A 20,923-nucleotide genomic window follows, 5' to 3' on the forward strand; every position below is an offset into this window, starting at 1 on the left:
GGGAGCGGCGGGCTGGAAATCCTCCCCTCTCGTTTTTTTTTTTTTTTTCCAAAAGAAGGAACAGAGGGGGCCAGGTGAGGATATTCCATAAAAGGCCCAGTCCTCTGTTCCTAATGCTACCTCGCTAACGCGGGAAATGGCGAATAGTTTAAAGAAAAATAAGTATATGGTGAAGAGCTTGTATATTTATGTGCTGAAAAAGGACTGGTGATTGGGAATACCTGGTTTAAAAAGCGAAATATACATAAGTATACGTATGTAATTAGGAGAGATGGCCAGAGAGCGTTATTGGATTACGTGTTAATTGACAGGCGCGCGAAAGAGAGACTTTTGGATGTTAATGTGCTGAGAGGTGCAACTGGAGGGATGTCTGATCATTATCTTGTGGAGGCTAAGGTGAAGATTTGTATGGGTTTTCAGAAAAGAAGAGAGAATGTTGGGGTGAAGAGGGTGGTGAGAGTAAGTGAGCTTGGGAAGGAGACTTTTGTGAGGAAGTACCAGGAGAGACTGAGTACAGAATGGAAAAAGGTGAGAACAATGGAAGTAAGGGGAGTGGGGGAGGAATGGGATGTATTTAGGGAATCAGTGATGGATTGCGCAAAAGATGCTTGTGGCACGAGAAGAGTGGGAGGTGGGTTCATTACAAAGGGTAGTGAGTGATGTGATGAAGTAAGATTATTAGTGAAAGAGAAAAGAGAGGCATTTGGACTATTTTTGCAGGAAAAAAATGCGATTCAATGGGAGATGTATAAAAGAAAGAGATAGGAGGTCAAGAGAAAGGTGCAAGAGGTGAAAAAGAAGGCGAATGAGAGTTGGGGTAAGAGAGTATCATTAAATTTTAGGGAGAATAAAAAGATGTTCTGGAAGGAGGTAAATAAAGTGCGTAAGACAAGGGAGCAAATGGGAACTTCAGTGAAGGGCGCAAATGGGGAGGTGATAACAAGTAGTACTACGGTGATGTGAGAAGGAGATGGAGTGAGTATTTTGAAGGTTTGTTGAATGTGTTTGATGATAGAGTGGCAGATATAGGGTGTTTTGGTCGAGGTGGTGTGCAAAGTGAGAGGGTTAGCGAAAATGATTTGGTAAACAGAGAGGAGGTAGTGAAAGCTTTGCGGAAGATGAAAGCCGGCAAGGCAGCAGGTTTGGATGGTATTGCAGTGGAATTCAATAAAAAAGGGGGTGACTGTATTATTGACTGGTTGGTAAGGTTATTTAATGTATGTATGACTCATGGTGAGGTGCCTGAGGATTGGCGGAATGTGTGCATAGTGCCATTGTACAAAGGCAAAGGGGATAAGAGTGAGTGCTCAAATTACAGAGGTATAAGTTTGTTGAGTATTCCTGGTAAATTAAATGGGAGGGTAGTGATTGAGAGGGTGAAGGCATGTACAGAGCATCAGATTGGGGAAGAGCAGTGTGGTTTCAGAAGTGGTAGAGGATGTGTGGGTCAGGTGTTTGCTTTGAAGAATGTATGTGAGAAATACTTAGAAAAGCAAATGGATTTGTATGTAGCATTTATGGATCTGGAGAAGGCATATGATAGAGTTGATAGAGATGCTCTGTGGAAGGTATTAAGAATATATGGTGTGGGAGGCAAGTTGATAGAAGTAGTGAAAATTTTTATCTAGGATGTAAGGCATGTGTACGTGTAGGAAGAGAGGAAAGTGATTGGTTCTCAGTGAATGTAGGTTTGCGGCAGGGGTGTGTGATGTGTCCATGGTTGTTTAATTTGTTTATGGATGGGGTTGTTAGGGAGGTGAATGCAAGAGTTTTGGAAAGAGGGGCAAGTATGAAGTCTGTTGGGGATGATAGAGCTTGGGAAGTGAGTCAGTTGTTGTTCGCTGATGATACAGCGCTGGTGGCTGATTCATGTGAGAAACTGCAGCAGCGGTGACTGAGTTTGGTAAAGTGTGTGAAAGAAGAAAGTTAAGAGTAAATGTGAATAAGAGCAAGGTAGTTAGGTACAGTAGGGTTGAGGGTCAAGTCAATTGGGAGGTAAATTTGAATGGAGAAAAACTGGAGGAAGTAAAGTGTTTTAGATATCTGGGAGTGGATCTGGCAGCGGATGGAACCATGGAAGCGGAAGTGGATCATAGGGTGGGGAAGGGGGCGAAAATCCTGGGAGCCTTGAAGAATGTGTGGAAGTCGAGAACACTATCTCGGAAAGCAAAAATGGGTATGTTTGAAGGAATAGTGGTTCCAACAATGTTGTATGGTTGCGAGGCGTGGGCTATGGATAGAGTTGTGCGCAGGAGGATGGATGTGCTGGAAATGAGATGTTTGAGGACAATGTGTGGTGTGAGGTGGTTTGATCGAGTAAGTAACGTAAGGGTAATAGAGATGTGTGGAAATAAAAAGAGCGTGGTTGAGAGAGCAGAAGAGGGTGTTTTGAAATGGTTTGGGCACATGGAGAGAATGAGTGAGGAAAGATTGACCAAGAGGATATATGTGTCGGAGGTGGAGGGAACGAGGAGAAGTGGGAGACCAAATTGGAGGTGGAAAGATGGAGTGAACATGCAGGAGGGTGAAAGGAGGGCAAGGAATAGAGTGAATTGGATCGATGTGGTATACCGGAGTTGACGTGATGTCAGTGGATTGAATCAGGGCATGTGAAACATCTGGGGTAAACCATGGAAAGCTGTGTAGGTATGTATATTTGCTTGTGTGGACGTATGTATATACATGTGTATGGGGGTGGGTTGGGCCATTTCTTTCCTCTGTTTCCTTGCGCTACCTCGCAAACGCGGGAGACAGCGACAAAAAATATATATATATATATATATATATATATATATATATATATACAAATTAAAATTTGAATTTGTATTTTGATAGGCGTGTAAAAGAGATTTTTGGACGTAAATGTGCTGGGAGGGGCAGCTGGAGGGATGTCTGATAACTATCTCGTGGGGGCAAAGGTGATGAATTTTGGATGTTTTCAAATAAAAGAAAATGTTTTTGACAAGAGAGTGGTGAGCTTGAAAAGGAGAGTTGTATGAGGAAGTAACAAGACATATTGTGTGTCGAATGGCATAAGGTGAGAGGAAATGGTGTGAGGGGAGTGGATGAGGACTGGGATGTATTTAGTGAAGCATTGATAGCATGTGCAAAAGATGCATGTGGCATGAGAAAGGTGGGAGATGGGCAGATTAGAAAGAGTGGTGAGTGGTGGGATGAAGAAGTAAGTTTGGTAGTGAAAGAGAAAAGAGATGCGTTTGGACGATACTTACAAGAAAGGAGTGCAAATGACTAGGAAATGCAATCGTTGAAAAAGAAGGCAAATAAGAGTTGGGGTGAGAGAGTATCATTAAACTTTAAAGAGGATAAAAAGATGTTTTGGAAGTAGGTAAATAACGTGCGTAAGGCGAGAACTAATGGGAACATCTTTGAGGGGGGGGGGGGCAAAGAAGGAAGTAATAACAGGTAGTGATGAAGTGAGAAGGAAATGGAATGAGTATTTTGATTGTTTGTTGAATCTGTTTGATGAGAGAGTGGCAGATGTAGGATGTTCTGGTCGGGATAGTGTCCGAAGTGAAAGAGTCAGGGAGAATGCTTTGGATAAGAGAGAAGAGGTAGTGATATCTTTGCAGAAAATGAAATCCGGCAAGGCGGCGGGTTGATATGGGATTACAGTAGAGTTTACTAAGAAATGGGGTGGCCGTTGTTGATTGGTTGGTAAGGATATTCATTGTATGTATGGTTCATGGTGAAGTGCCTGAGGATTGGCGGAATGCATGCGTAGTGCCATTGAACAAAGGCAAAGGTTAATGTTCAAACTACAGAGGCATATGTTTGTTGAGTATTTCAGGGAAATTGTATGGAAGGGTATTGAGTGAGAGGGTGAAGGCATGTACGGAGCATCAGATTGAGGAGGAGTAGTGTTGTTTCAAATTGGTAGATTTGCTTTGAAGAGGATACGTGAGGAATACTTTGAAAGACATGGATTGCATGAAGTATTTATGGATCTGGAGAGGGCATATGGTAGGGTTGATAGAGATTCTTTTTGGAAGGTATTGAGAGTATATGGTGTCGTAGGTAAGCTGCTAGAAGCAGTGAAAACTTTTTACCCTTAAGGATGTAAGGCATGTGTACGAGTAGGAAGAGTGGTGAGTGATTGGTTCCCAGTGAAGGTCTGTCTACCGCAGGGGTGTATGTTGTTCCCATGGTTGTTTTGTTTATTTATGGATGGGGTGGCTACGGAGAAAAATGCGAGGTTTTGGAGAGATGGGCGAGTATGCAGTCTGTTGGGGATGCGAGGGTCTGTGAAGTGAGTCAGTTGTTGTTCGCCGATGATGCAGCTCTAGTGGCAGAGTCGAGAGAGAAACTGCAGAAGTTGGTGACTGAGTTTGGAAAAGTGTGTGAAGGGAGAAAGTTGATAGTAAATGTGAATAAGATCAAGGTTATTCGGTTCAGTAGAGTTGAGGGACAAGTTGATTGGGATGTAAGTTTGAATGGAGGAAAATTGGATGATGTGAAGTATTTTAGATATCTTAACAGCGCAAGGAACCATGGAAGCGGAAGTGAGTTATAGGTTGGGAAAGTGGTGAAGGTTCTGTGAGCGATAAAGAATGTGTCGAGAGAGAGAACGTTATCTGGGAGAGGAAAAACGGGTATGCTTGAAGGAATAGTACTTCCAATAGTATTATGTGGTTGCGAGGCATGGGCTTGTGCGGAAGAGGGTGAATGTGTTGGAAATGAAATGTATCAGTACAGTATGTGGTGTGAAGTGGTTTGATCGAGTTAGTAATGAAAGGGTAAGAGAGATGTGTTGTAATAAAAAAAAGTGTGGCTGAAAGAGAAAAAGAGAGAGGTGGGAGGTGGGCAGATTTGAAAGAGTAGTGAGTGGTGGGATGAAGAAATAAGATTTTTATTGAAAGAGAAGAGGGAGGCATTTGGACGATTTTTGCGGGGAAGTAGTGTAAATGACTGGGAGATTCATAAAAGAAGGCGGCAGGAGGCCAGCTAAAAGGTGAAAGAGGTGAAAAAAAGGGCAAATGAGAGTTGGGGTGAGAGAGTATCATTAAATTTTAGGGAGAATAAGATGTTTTGGAAGGAGGTAAAGTCCGTAAGACAATAGAACAAATGGGAACATCGGTGAAGGGGGCTAATAGGGAGGTAATAACAAGTAGTAGTGCAGTGAGGAGATGGAGTGAGTATTCCGAAGGTTTGTTAAATATGTTTGATGATAGAGTGGCAGTTGTAGGGTGTTTTGGTCGAGGTGGAGTGCGAAGTGAGAGGGTCAGGGAGAATGGTTTGGTAAACAAAGAAGAGGTTTAGAAAGCTTTGCGGAAGATGAAAGCCGGCAAGACGGCGGGTTTGGATGGTATTGCAGTGGCATTCATCAAAAAAGGGAGTGACTGTGTTGTTGATTGGTTGGCAAGGATATTCACTGTGTGTATGGCTCATGGTGAAGTGCCTGATGATTGGCGGAATGCATGCATAGTGCCATTGTACAAAAGCAAAGGGGATAAAGGTGAATGTTCAAATTACAGAGGCATAAGTTTGTTGAGTATTCTGGGAAATTATATGAGAGGGTATTGATTGAGAGGGTAAAGGCATGTACAGAGCATCAGATTGGGGAAGAGCAGTGTGGTTTCAGAAGTGGTAGAGGATGTGTGGATGAGGTGTTTGCTTTGAAGAATGTATGTGAGAAATACGTTGAAAAACAGATGGATTTGTATGTAACATTTATGGATCTGGAGAAGGCATATGATAGAGTTGATAGAGATGCTTTGGGTAAAGTTTTAAGAGTATATGGTGTCTGTGGTAAGTTGCTAGAAGTAGTGAAAAGTCTTTATGGGAAGAGAGAAAAAGTGATTTGTTCCCAGTGAATGTCGGTTTGCGGCAGAGGTGCGTGATGTCTCCATGGTTGTTCAATTCGTTTATGAATGGGGTGGTTAGGGAGGTGAATGCAAGAGTTTTGGAGAGAGGTGCAAGTATGCAGTTTGTTGTGGATAAGAGGACTTGGGGAAGAGTCAGTTGTTCACTGATGATGCAGCGCTGGTGGCTGATACTGGTGAGGAACTGCAGAAGTTCGTGACTGAGTTTGGTAAATTGCGTGAAAGAAGAAAGCTGATAGTAAATGTGAGTAAGAGCAAGATTATTAGGTTCAGTAGGGTTGATGGACAAGTTAATTGGGAGGTAAGTTTGAATGGAGAAAAACTGGAGGAAGTGAAGTGTTTTAGAAATCTGGGAGTGGATTTAGCAGCGGATGGAACCATGGAAGCGGAAGTGAGTCACAGGTTGGGGGAGGGGAAGAAGGTTCTCTGAGGCGAGAACGTTATCTCGGAAAGCAAAAATGGGTATGTTTGAAGGAAAAGTGGTTCCAACAATGTTATATGGGTGCGAGGCATGGGCTATAGATAGGGTTATGCGTAGTAGAGTGGATGTGTTGGAAATGAAATGTTTGAAGACAATATGTGGTGTGAAGTGGTTTGATCGAGTAGATAATGAAAGGGTAAGAGAGATTTCTGGTAATAAAAAGAGTGTGGTTGAGAGAGTAGAAGAGGATATGTTGAAATGGTATGGTCACATAGAATGAGTGCGGAAAGGTTGACAAAGATGATATATGTGTCATAGGCAAAGGAACGAGGAGAAGCGTGAGACCAAATTGGAGGTGGAAGGATAGAGTGAAAAAGATTTTGAGCGATTGGGGCCTGAATGGACAGGAAGGTGAAAGGCGTGTAAGGAATAGTGTGAATTGGAACGATGTGGTATACCGGGGTCGACGTGCTGTCAGTGGATTGAACCAGGGTGTGTGAAGCGTCTGGGGTAACCCACGGAAAGTTTTGTGGGGTCTGGGTATGGAAAGGAAGCTGTGGTTTCAGTGCATTACACATGATAGCTATAGACTGAGTGTGAAGGAGTGTGTCCCTCTTTGCCTTTTCTAGAGCTACCTTGATGGGGGAGGGGGGGGAATGCTATATCTTATGTGGCAGGGGTGGCGATGGTGATGGATGAAGGGAGAAAGTATGAATATTTACATTTGTATATGTATGTATATGATTAGATGCATAGGTATGTATATGTGCATGTGTGGGCGTTTATGTACATGCATTTGTATATGGGTGAGTTAGGTCATTCTTTCGTCTGTTTCCTTGCGCTACCTCGCTAACGCGGGAGAAGTTTTCCGAGGTAGCTCTAGGAAACAGACGGAGACCCATCCATTCATATACATTCACGCATATACACATGCATATACATTAACAGGAGACAGAAGAAGGAGTCAAGTAGGAAGTGCTCATCCTTCTCGAAGCCTCAGATTGAGATGTGTAAATGTGTATGGATGTAACCAAGATGAGATGAAAGGTGAGATAGGTAGTATGTTCGAGGAAAGAAACCTGGTTTTTTCTGGCTGTGAGTAAAATGAAGCTCAAGGATAAAGGGTCGGAATGGTTTGGAAAAGTCTTAGTAAAGTCAGGGGTTGGTGAGAAGACAAGAGCTAAGGAAGGAGCAGCAATACTCCTAAAGTAGGAGTTGTGGCAGTTTGTGATAGAGTGTAAGGAAGTAAATTCTAGATTGATTTGAGTGAAACTGAAAGTTGATAAAGATAGATGAGAGATTATTGGTGCTTGCGCACCTGGGCATGAGAAGAAAGATCTTGAAAGGCAAGTGTTTTGGGAGCAGTAGAGTGAATGTACCGGCAGTTTTGGTGCACGAGATCGGGGATTAGTAATGGGTGATCTTATGCGAAGATGAGTAATGTGGCAGTTAAGGGTATGATTGGTGTGCCTGGAATGTTCGTGTTGTGAATGGAAATGGTGAAGAGCTTGTGGCTTTGTGAGCTGAAAAAAGAATGGTGATTGTCAATGGTGATTGGCGGAATGCATGTATAGTGCCATTATACAAAGGCAAAGGGGATAAGGTGAGAGTTCACAAGGTATACGAACACAAATATAGTCCATATCTTGGCTGTTATAGGGCATTTTATGTTCTATGAAAGTGCGCGTTCATATTCACAAAATTCGTGTTCATATACGTCTGCGTTTGACAGTAGGTTTCTCTAAAATGGTACTGTGAGCCTGATGGGAATTGACCGCCCTATACCCCGTTGCTTATGGATGTGAGACGAAGGATATTTGATTACTATTAATCGAATATAGTCGTTTCTTTATTAGGGGCTATCACAACCGAGCAGTTAGCATTCCCAACTTCATCGGAAAGGTCTCGGTTTCGAATCTTTGCTGTTGAAGGGCATTTTGTTTTCTATCAAAGTGCGCCTTCGTGTGCACTATATTCGTGTTCATATACCTCCACGTTTGTGCGGTTAGGTTCTGTAAATGTTAGCTACTGGTAATTTGATACATTTATTTATCGCAGTGGAGATATCCGAAAGTGGGACGGCTGCCGGCTATCTTGTGAATCTGTCTTCGATGGTGAAGAGGTGGGTGGCCCCTCTGGATGATGTTACGTTCTGCCTCCACCCATTACACATTAAAGGGTGTATAATCAGCCCATAGGCCCATTAAAACAGAAATAACAGCTTCTGTTAAGAGAGATTTGGGCTAGACACATCCCCTTACCATCTGGGTAACATTTGACAGCTGATGGCCGTAATGATATACCTAATTTTCCCTTCATCTCAAGTTGGTCAAATACCAAACACTGATGAAAATCTATACACATATATTCATAAGAGCAAACTAAACATGGCTCTCTCGTAACATAATGTAATTTATCTTGATACATAGATCTCTCTATATTACTTAACATCACTCTGACAAATTTCACTGAGTTGTGTACAGATTACATAATACATTTACCAAAATCACTTGCATCTACATACAATTTGAATGATTTATCATAATTTGGAGTAGAAAGTATGGATGTACATACAAATATCTGTTTCAGTTTCTTAAAGGCCTCATCACAATGATCACTCCATACAAATTTGACTTTGACAATATTTTGGTTAATGGTAAAGCAATGATTGAAAAATTCTTACAAAACCTACGATGATATCCAGCCATACCCTGAAATCTCAATAATGCTTTCTTATTTGAAGGTGCTGGAAATTCTACGATACTCTCTATCTTAGCAGTGATTGGTTTTACACATCCTTTACCAACAACATAACCTAAATATTCTACAGTTGCTCTAGCAAATTAACTCTTCACAAGGTTTACCATCAAATTTGCTTTGTCCAACCTATTAAACACTTCTCTCACTAGATACATATGTTCTCAAGTTTTGGAATACAATACTATATCATCTTTATATACAGAACAGTCTTTAACATCACACAGTACTTTGTTTGCTAATCTTTGGAAAGCACTACTACTGTTTTTCATACCAAAAGGCATCACTTTATACTGATACAAACCATCCTTTGCTTTTTCAGTCAAAGGTACTTCCCAATGCCCTTTCAATCCGTCTAAGTCACAAATTTAGCATCTGTCTGATCAATACAAACATCTACGCTTGGAATTGGATACGAGTCAGCTTTAGTTATCTTATTTACCTTTCTGAAATCAGTTCAAAATTTGTAGGAAATACCATCAGGTGTAGTTATTGACATACAAGATGAACTCCAAGGACTAATACTTTTTTCAATCAGATCATTGTCAAGCAAATACTGTACTTCTTTTCTCATTATCTGCCTCATTTTAGGGTTCACTCTACAAGGGTGCAGCTTGATAGGTGTTGCATCGTCAATTTCGACGTCATGCAGAATACATCAGTTCTCTTAGGAACATCAGAAAACAAACACCTAAACTCATTCATTATTTGTATGATCTCATCTCTTCTCTCGGTTTCTATAAAATCGAGCTTCTTTTTCAAATGATCTAACACATCTGAATTTTTTTACAATTTGTCTTCACATCTCTCCACTTTACATTCTCATTTCCATCCACATCCTCTGCGTCATCAAACATAACATGCACAATACACATTTGCAACCTTATCCTTTGCAGAATTTCTATTATGATAAGGTTTTATCACGTTTATGTGACACAATTGGCGTGGCTTGCGTCTTTCTGGAGGATTCACAATGTAGTTCAAATCATCCACTCTTTTTCAGTAACCCAAGGACCATGAAATCTTGCTCTCAGAGTATTTCCTGTCTAAGGCAATAATACCAACACTCGATCACCTGGTTGAACTCTCTGCTTCTAGATTTCTTGTCATATCATACCTCCATCTCTTCTTGACACCCTTTCATATCTTCTGCAGCAATCTCTCTAGCTCTACACAATCTGTTTCTAAAATCTGATACATACTTCAATAATCCAGGAGAATCACTCTTCCCTAACCATTTCTCGTTCAACATACTCAGTGGACCCCTTATTTCATGTCCATACACTAACTCAAATGGACTAAAACCTGTAGACTCGTGTACTGAATCTCTATTGACAAACAATGCTAAAGGCAGACCCTCATCTCAGTCTACTGACAATTCCTCGCAATATATTCTCAAAGTATTTTTCAAAGTCTGATGGAATATCTCCACAACTCCTTGGCTCTGTGGGTGATAAGCACTTGACATCTTATTTGTTACGTGTAACCCCTTTGGTAGTTTCTTAAACATTCCTAAAGTGAAATTACTTCCCTGGTCTGACTGTATAATTTCAGGCATACCCACCCAGGAGAAATATTTCACTAACTTTCTTACAATATTTTTAGAATGTATGCTACATGATGGTATTGTTTCTGGAAAACTGGTGTTTTAGGGAGAGGATCTACACAATAAATTACAATTCTCCTAAAATGTTTACAAAAAACAGGAATTGGCTGCAATGGTACTGGCTGTATAGTCTGGTTGGGTTTACCTACTCTCTGACATAATTCACAAGTCTACAGTACTTGGACACTTCTTTCTTCATATTTGGCCATAGAAATTAGTTAATATTCTATCATTTGTCTTCCTAACTCCCAAATGTCCAAACAAACAAGAACAATGAGACAGAGCAGTTACATGTACCCCATAATTCTTTGGAACTACAGTTTGCTTTTTGACTGCCCAGTGATCAGATGCTGTAACATAAGCAGGCTTCCATTTTCTCATTAACACACCATTTTGTGCATGAAATCCAATTGACACATCACTCATTTCCATTTCTAGCCGCTTTACTCCAACATTCTTTCAAACACTCATCATCCATCTGTAACTTAGTCAGTTCTTCCTTGTCCACAACAAAAAGTCTGGAACTACATCAATTCTTAATCCCACAGTGCTCTTCTCACTTCCAATTTCTATTGTATTATTTTTAGTTACATACTTTTCATTAAATAATTCACCTAAATCTAATCAAATTCTCCTCTCTTTAACATTGACCTGGTCACAACACAAACTGGTTAAACAATTTCAATACACTGTACATTACTATCAGTCTGATTCTCTACAGTTTTATCCGTTCATGTGGTTCACCTTTACAATAGTATCTACATCAAATGAATTACTGCTCATAATAGGCTCTGGGACTGATTTGTCAGTGAAATCATTCCCCAATAGCATTTGTACTCCAGGCATAGGAAACTCCCCACATATCCCAACCTTTACACGGCCACTCACAAATCCACTCTCAAGATTTATATAACGCAATGGGATAAGCTTGCCTAACCATAAACCTTTTACATATATTCTTTCCCCTAAGTAAGACTCTTTCAGAATTAAACTCTGACTTGCGCCAGTATCCCTCAATATCAAAATTTTCTTAGGACTACCTTCACTTAATTTCAACCTTTTCTTCAGTAATACATGGCTCATAAACTGCACGCTTTGGTTTACCCACATTATACTCCTTACTTCTTATCTCGCTAATATCATGTTTCTGTTCCCAAGCAACATTTAATCTTATAGTCTTTGGTGGGTTTTGACCAAATTCTTCACATCCCAAACATTTCATTGGTGGTCTCTCCTGTCTACTAACATAAGGGTTATGACTAAACTGAAGTCTTGAATACCTGTATTGTGTATGTCTTTGGAATCTATTTCCTTCATTGTTTTGTGGTTCATAGTTATGTTAAACTTCCACATAATAATGCTGACTAGGCTGCTGAACATTTGAATAATGGATATTTATAAGGCTTGTCACAATTCTGTCTATTGTTCTGTCTTATCATACTTTGTTTACATGTTATTTCTTAACGTATTTGTTAGCTCTTCTAACCGGTCAGCCACCCTGGCTGCTTCCGTCACAGTTTTCACTCCACTCTTGCATATTTCATAATATATTTCAGGTTGTAGCCACTTTTGCTCCTCCAGTGTCACTACTTTTCCCGACTTACACCATCTATCAAATGTCATTCCACATTCTCCAGATGAGTTTGTCCGCTAGTTTTCTTGACATCCCTAAACCTTCTGTATACTTCTGCGTCCAATGCCCCAGTTTTTAATGCTGCTTCCTTAACGGCTTTATAATCTACTGATTCCATTAAACTGAGACATGCATACGCCTCTCTAGCCTTACCCTTAAATTTACTCTTCACCAACATAGCTCAGTCAATTTCATCCCATTCTTTAAGAGCCGCAAGTTTTTCAAACTGAATAAAGAAATCCTCACCTTCTTTGTCCATAAACTCAGGTAACTGACTTATTCTATCATCTTTTTCCCAATTATTTTCCTTGAACCTCTCCTTTCTTCTATTTCCAGTTGTCTAAGCCTTACTTCTTTATCAGCCTGAATTCTTTGTTTTTCTGTTTCAGCATGTATTCTCTCCTTTTCAGCCTCTATTTGTATTTTCATAGGTACAAATTCTAATCTCAATTTCTCCATTGCAACTTTTTCACTACTGTCAACATCTTGAGGTTTCTTCAGTATTCATAAGGACACGAACTGGGCAATCAGTTCTCTCTGCATGTCACTTTTGACATGTGTCAGCAGAGAAATTCCAATAATTAACTCCCACCTGGTTCAGTTCATCTTTATTACACTGGTACAGAAAATATATATCCTGGGTTCCAATAAACTTCTTAACATTATTTACCATGTTTAAACACACTATATTTTCAAGTATAAACACTTACTTGACTCGTAGAGTACGAATCCACAACACTTCGGCCAGCTTGAATTACTTGGTTTCACAATTTCAGCTCCCTGGACTGTGTTCACGTATTCATATCCTGGACAGCAGGCTTCCACATTTTCAGCTCCAGACAGTAGGTTTCACAGTTCAAAATGACGGGCACCCATGTTACGTTCTGGCTCCACCCCTTACACATTAAATGGTGTATAATCAGCCCATAGGCCCACTAGAATAGATAACTCTGAAATAACAGCTTCTGTTAACAAAGAGTTGGGCTAGGCACAGATTCCCTTACCATCTGGCTAACATCTGACAGCTGACGGCTGTAATGAGATACCTAATTTTCCCTTCATCTCAAGTCAGTCAAATACCAGACACGGATAGAAATCTATATGAATATATCTATACTAGCAAAATAAACATGGCTGTCTAGTAACATAAATGATACAATTTATCTTGATACATAAATCTCTCTTGATATTACTTTACTTGATATTGCTCTGGCAAATTCACTGGCCTTACTTATATAACACAAGGGTTTGAAATGACTGAGTTGTGTACAGATTACATAATACATTTACCAAAATCACTTGCATCTACATACAATTTGAATGATTTATCATAATTTGGAGTAGAAAGTATGGATGTACATACAAATATCTGTTTCAGTTTCTTAAAGGCCTCATCACAATGATCACTCCATACAAATTTGACTTTGACAATATTTTGGTTAATGGTAAAGCAATGATTGAAAAATTCTTACAAAACCTACGATGATATCCAGCCATACCCTGAAATCTCAACAATGCTTTCTTATTTGAAGGTGCTGGAAATTCTACGATACTCTCTATCTTAGCAGTGATTGGTTTTACACATCCTTTACCAACAACATAACCTAAATATTCTACAGTTGCTCTAGCAAATTAACTCTTCACAAGGTTTACCATCAAATTTGCTTTGTCCAACCTATTAAACACTTCTCTCACTAGATACATATGTTCTCAAGTTTTGGAATACAATACTATATCATCTTTATATACAGAACAGTCTTTAACATCACACAGTACTTGGTTTGCTGATCTTTGGAAAGCACTACTACTGTTTTTCATACCAAAAGGCATCACTTTATACTGATACAAACCATCCTTTGCTTTTTCAGTCAAAGGTACTTCCCAATGCCCTTTCAATACGTCTAAGTTACAAATTTAGCATCTGTCTGATCAATATAAACATCTACGCTTGGAATTGGATACGAGTCAGCTTTAGTTATCTTATTTACCTTTCTGAAATCAGTTCAAAATTTGTAGGAAATACCATCAGGTGTAGTTATTGACATACAAGATGAACTCCAAGGACTAATACTTTTTTCAATCAGATCATTATCAAGCATATACTGTACTTCTTTTCTCATTATCTCCCTCATTTTAGGGTTCACTCTACAAGGGTGCAGCTTGATAGGTGTTGCATCGTCAATTTCGACGTCATGCAGAATACATCAGTTCTCTTAGGAACATCAGAAAACAAACACCTAAACTCATTCATTATTTGTATGATCTCATCTCTTCTCTCGGTTTCTATGAAATCGAGCTTCTTTTTCAAATGATCTAACACATCTGAATTTTTTTACAATTTGTCTTCACATCTCTCCACTTTACATTCTCATTTCCATCCACATCCTCTGCGTCATCAAACATAACATGCACAATACACATTTGCAACCTTATCCTTTGCAGAATTTCTATTATGATAAGGTTTCATCACGTTTATGTGACACAATTGGCGTGGCTTGCGTCTTTCTGGAGGATTCACAATGTAGTTCAAATCATCCACTCTTTTTCAGTAACCCAAGGACCATGAAATCTTGCTCTCAGAGTATTTCCTGTCTAAGGCAATAATACCAACACTCGATCACCTGGTTGAACTCTCTGCTTCTAGATTTCTTGTCATATCAAACCTCCATCTCTTCTTGACACCCTTTCATATCTTCTGCAGCAATCTCTCTAGCTCTACACAATCTGTTTCTAAAATCTGATACATACTCCAATAATCCAGGAGAATCACTCTTCCCTAACCATTTCTCGTTCAACATACTCAATGGACCCCTTATTTCATGTCCATACACTAACGCAAATGGACTAAAACCTGTAGACTCGTGTACTGAATCTCTATTGACAAACAATGCTAAAGGCAGACCCTCATCTCAGTCTACTGACAATTCCTCGCAATATATTCTCAAAGTATTTTTCAAATTCTGATGGAATATCTCCACAACTCCTTGGCTCTGTGGGTGATAAGCACTTGACATCTTATTTGTTACGTGTAACCCCTTTGGTAGTTTCTTAAACATTCCTAAAGTGAAATTACTTCCCTGGTCTGACTGTATAATTTCAGGCATACCCACCCAGGAGAAATATTTCACTAACTTTCTTACAATATTTTTAGAATGTATGCTACATGATGGTATTGTTTCTGGAAAACTGGTGTTTTAGGGAGAGGATCTACACAATAAATTACAATTCTCCTAAAATGTTTACAAAAAACAGGAATTGGCTGCAATGGTACTGGCTGTATAGTCTGGTTGGGTTTACCTACTCTCTGACATAATTCACAAGTCTACAGTACTTGGACACTTCTTTCTTCATATTTGGCCATAGAAATTAGTTAATATTCTATCATTTGTCTTCCTAACTCCCAAATGTCCAAACAAACAAGAACAATGAGACAGAGCAGTTACATGTACCCCATAATTCTTTGGAACTACAGTTTGCTTTTTGACTGCCCAGTGATCAGATGCTGTAACATAAGCAGGCTTCCATTTTCTCATTAACACACCATTTTGTGCATGAAATCCAATTGACACATCACTCATTTCCATTTCTAGCCGCTTTACTCCAACATTCTTTCAAACACTCATCATCCATCTGTAACTTAGTCAGTTCTTCCTTGTCCACAACAAAAAATCTGGAACTACATCAATTCTTAATCCCACAGTGCTCTTCTCACTTCCAATTTCTATTGTATTATTTTTAGTTACATACTTTTCATTAAATAATTCACCTAAATCTAATCAAATTCTCCTCTCTTTAACATTGACCTGGTCACAACACAAACTGGTTAAACAATTTCAATACACTGTACATTACTATCAGTCTGATTCTCTACAGTTTTATCCGTTCATGTGGTTCACCTTTACAATAGTATCTACATCAAATGAATTACTGCTCATAATAGGCTCTGGGACTGATTTGTCAGTGAAATCATTCCCCAATAGCATGTGTACTCCAGGCATAGGAAACTCCCCACATATCCCAACCTTTACACGGCCACTCACAAATCCACTCTCAAGATTTATATAACGCAATGGGATAAGCTTGCCTAACCATAAACCTTTTACATATATTCTTTCCCCTAAGTAAGACTCTTTCAGAATTAAACTCTGACTTGCACCAGTATCCCTCAATATCAAAATTTTCTTAGGACTACCTTCACTTAATTTCAACCTTTTCTTCAGTAATACATGGCTCATAAACTGCACGCTTTGGTTTACCCACATTATACTCCTTACTTCTTATCTCGCTAATATCATGTTTCTGTTCCCAAGCAACATTTAATCTTACAGTCTTTGGTGAGTTTTGACCAAATTCTTCACATCCCAAACATTTCATTGGTGGTCTCTCCTGTCTACTAACATAAGGGTTATGACTAAACTGAAGTCTTGAATACCTGTATTGTGTATGTCTTTGGAATCTATTTCCTTCATTGTTTTGTGGTTCATAGTTATGTTAAACTTCCACATAATAATGCTGACTAGGCTGCTGAACATTTGAATATTAATAAGGCTTGTCATAATTCTGTCTATTGTTCTGTCTTATCATACTTTGTTTACATGTTATTTCTTAACGTATTTGTTAGCTCTTCTAACCGGTCAGCCATCCTGGCTGCTTCCGTCACAGTTTTCACTCCACTCTTGCATATTTCATAATATATTTCAGGTTGTAGCCACTTTTGCTCCTCCAGTGTCACTACTTTTCCCGACTTACACCATCTATCAAATGTCATTCCACATTCTCTAGCCATCTCCAGATGAGTTTGTCCGCTAGTTTTCTTGACATCCCTAAACCTTCTGTATGCTTCTGCGTCCAATGCCACAGTTTTTAATGCTGCTTCCTTAACGGCTTTATAATCTACTGATTCCATTAAACTGAGACATGCATACGCCTCTCTAGCCTTACCCTTAAATTTACTCTTCACCAACATTGCTCAGTCAATTTCATCCCATTCTTTAAGAGCCGCAAGTTTTTCAAACTGAATAAAGAAGTCCTCACCTTCTTTGTCCATAAACTCAGGTAACTGACTTATTCTATCATCTTTTTCCCAATTCTTTTCCTTGAACCTCTCCTTTCTTCTATTTCCAATTGTCTAAGCCTTACTTCTTTATCAGCCTGAATTCTCTGTTTTTCTGTTTCAGCATGTATTCTCTCCTTTTCAGCCTCTATTTGTATTTTCATAGGTTCAAATTCTAATCTCAATTTCTCCATTGCAACTTTTTCACTACTGTCAACATCTTGAGGTTTCTTCAGTATTCATAAGGACACGAACTGGGCAATCAGTTCTCTCTGCATGTCACTTTTGACATGTGTCAGCAGAGAAATTCCATAATTAACTCCCACCTGGTTCAGCTCATCTTTATTACACTGGTACAGAAAATGTATATCCTGGGTTCCAGTAAACTTCTTAACATTATTTACCATGTTTAAACACACTATATTTTCAAGTATAAACACTTACTTGACTCGAAGAGTACGAATCCACAACACTTCGGCCAGCTTGAATTACTTGGTTTCACAATTTCAGCTCCCTGGACTGTGTTCACGTATTCATATCCTGGACAGCAGGCTTCCACATTTTCAGCTCCAGACAGTAGGTTTCACAGTTCAAAATCCCGGACGGGCCCCCATGTTACGTTCTGGCTCCACCCCTTACACATTAAATGGTGTATAATCAGCCCATAGGCCCATTAGAATAGATAACTCTGAAATAACAGCTTCTGTTAACAAAGATTTGGGCTAGGCACAGATTCCCTTACCATCTGGCTAACATCTGACAGCTGACGGCTGTAATGAGATACCTAATTTTCCCTTCATCTCAAGTCAGTCAAATACCAGACACGGATAGAAATCTATAAGAATATATCTATACTAGCAAAATAAACATGGCTGTCTAGTAACATAAATGATACAATTTATCTTGATACATAAATCTCTCTTGATATTACTTTACTTGATATTGCTCTGGCAAATTCACTGGCCTTACTTATATAACACAAGGGTTTGAAATGACTGAGTTGTGTACAGATTACATAATACATTTACCAACAGCTTTGTATCATATCTTCCTCTTATGGCCATTCCTGAGAGAAAGGCTTGACATTGGCCATCTTCCAGTTTAAATACAATTTCTCAAAGAAAACTGAATAAGTTACTATGGGTAACTCTAACAATTATAGGTAAATAGGGGAGATGATGGCAGCGGTCCAACGATGACGTGGATGTGGTCGAAACGTTGGTCTGTCAGGGCGAAGTTCTGCAGCGGCGACTTGATGTGTCGCTGAATCTTGGAGGTTTGACAGGGAATGCACGCTTAGGTTTAGTTGCCGAACTGCTTGCGCTACCCATGCCGCATGAACTGGGTCGCCATTAGTGCCTTTGTTGTCCGGATGGAAGGGTGAGCGAGGCCGCGAACCATGTCGAAAATCCGGTGGCGCAAGGCAACGGGGATGATGGGTCGCCCGAATCGCACATCCTCCAACACGAGGCCTGAGATGGCGCTGCCGTAGGCAGGCATCTCTTCATCCTCTTGTGCTGCCGCCAGGGCCGTGTAGTCGATACTTGTGGCAAAAGCATGGATGGACAACGCGTCTGCAACCTGGTTGCTCTTGCCGGAGATGTGCTGGACGCTGCCTTCGGTAGGACCAAGGATCGGACAGTTTGGCAAAAGTTAACGTAAGTTGCTTGTGGTCGCTGAAGCCTGTGGAATCCCTGCCCTCGAGGAAGTACCGAAAATACCAAATGGCCAGATAGAGAGCGAAGAGCTCTCGGTCGAGAGCCCTCTACTTCTGTTCGGGAGGTCTCATGTGATGGCTGAAGTAGGCGAGGGGCAGCAAGCAGCCACTGATCAGTTGTTTCAGCACTCCGCCCTCGGTTGTGGCAGATGCGTCAACCGTTAGAGCTTTTGGTAAGTTACCCCATGGACGTACCATCATAGTTGCCTTTGCCAGCGGCTCCTTGGTATTGTCGAGCGCGGTCGTGGCCGCGTCGTTCCAAACGAGTTCTGTCGGCTTGTACGAAGGGTAACCTTGGCTGTGAGGAGCAGAAAATGATAGCAAAGCAAAGGTTCTTTCCACACCCTCCACTCTCTCCGACACATGCTGGCAGGAAAACCGATGACAAAAAAAAAAAAAGACTTGCAGGATCAATAAGCCTGAGGGGAATTTTTATAAGCAAGTCGTAAGATAGAATGAACATGAATATGCCATGAACCCCATTACCAACGACAAGCATCCCTTCACTTTTTTTGTTACAAAGACAGTACTAAGAGTAAACTTGAACCCCAGCCTCTCGACTTGTTCTTGATGTTGTAGAATGATGCCGTAATTCTTTATTACTCTTTCAAAGCAGGTGACGAGTTAATGTGAGTATGATACCACACCATAGCCACGGAGAGATCTGTAGTAGAGAAGCTAGCAATATACAACACTGCGTTATGGTGACTAATTAAATGAATTATTCAATACCGGAGAATGACAAGTAATGATCATTCCTGATTTGAAGATTTTGCTCCGAACAGCATTTTCCGGGAGCTTATTCCATGCATCAATGATGTCATTGGAAAAAAAAAATATTTCGTACACTCCTGATTAACTTGGTGACCTCTAAGTTTTGCTCCATTACCTGTCGTCAATAATGCTGACGCTACTGTAATGTTCAATGCTGACGTTGTTGCATCGTTACGTATTTTGAAACAATCTATTTGCCCTAGAGACATCTTTTGCTTAGGGAGAACAAGTTTAATTCTCGCAGTCTTTTCTCATATGGTTTGTTACGCAAGGAGGGAATCGGTTTATTTGCTCTTCGCTGGACTGCTTCCAGTTTAAGAAGGTCTTTACGAAAGTGGGGGCCCAAAACTGCACAGCATATGCGAGGTCTGGTCTAACTAGGCTTAGGTATAGTGGCAATATTGCATCCTTGCTTTTGTACGTAAAGTTTGTTTTTATAAATCCTAACATCAGTTCATGATTTTTTTTTTCAGCTTTCCCACTTGCATCAACTGACATTTATTGACGTAAAATGGCATTTGCCATCTAATAAGCAATTGAATGGTTTTATCTAGAACCTCTTGTATTCTTAGCCTATCTTCTTCAGTTGATATGGCATTGCCGATCTTTCTGTGATCTGCAGATTTGGACACTAGGTTGTTTAGCCCCACGTCAATATCGTTAATGTATGTGATGGAAAGTATAGGTCCAGGTACGGATCCCTGGAAGCTCAACTAGTGACGGGTGACCACGGTGATGCTTCCCCGTTCATTATTACTGCTTCCAAAATCGTTCTTGTCAGAGCTTTATCTAAACAGTGAATGTCATTACTCCTTTTCCTGCCGACAGCCGTGGGATGGAACCCAGATGTTTGTGGGAGAGATTCAGGCCAAGCGTGGAGAGATCGCCCTTACCAGGTTCTTCCAGCATGGCAGGTGAGGAATTTCATGTTTGACAGATGAGAAGTTTCCTGTGTGACAGGCGAGGTTAACTCTTGAGTGAAAAGTAATAAGTTTCTTGTGTAACAGAATTCTTGTATAGTAAATGAGGAGTCTCTTTTGAAGTACCTTAGGTCTCTGTTATGCAGCAATTTAATAATCTCATTTGGTTTTGAAAAGCCTCTTGTGTGGTAGATGAGTAATT

General features: G+C 40.1%; 1 protein-coding gene across 1 annotated transcript in view; it reads left to right on the top strand.

The window, feature by feature from the left end:
• LOC139757506 (uncharacterized) overlaps positions 1-20,923 on the top strand; it is a 299,349-nt gene that overhangs the window by 155,555 nt on the left and 122,871 nt on the right. Inside the window, exon 8 of the mRNA XM_071678019.1 lies at positions 20,630-20,715. Coding sequence (XP_071534120.1) covers positions 20,630-20,715 — 86 coding nt within the window. The remainder of the gene's footprint in view (positions 1-20,629; positions 20,716-20,923) is intronic.

This window comes from Panulirus ornatus, chromosome 27 (genome assembly GCF_036320965.1).
Source record: "Panulirus ornatus isolate Po-2019 chromosome 27, ASM3632096v1, whole genome shotgun sequence".
Taxonomy (NCBI): domain Eukaryota; kingdom Metazoa; phylum Arthropoda; class Malacostraca; order Decapoda; family Palinuridae; genus Panulirus; species Panulirus ornatus.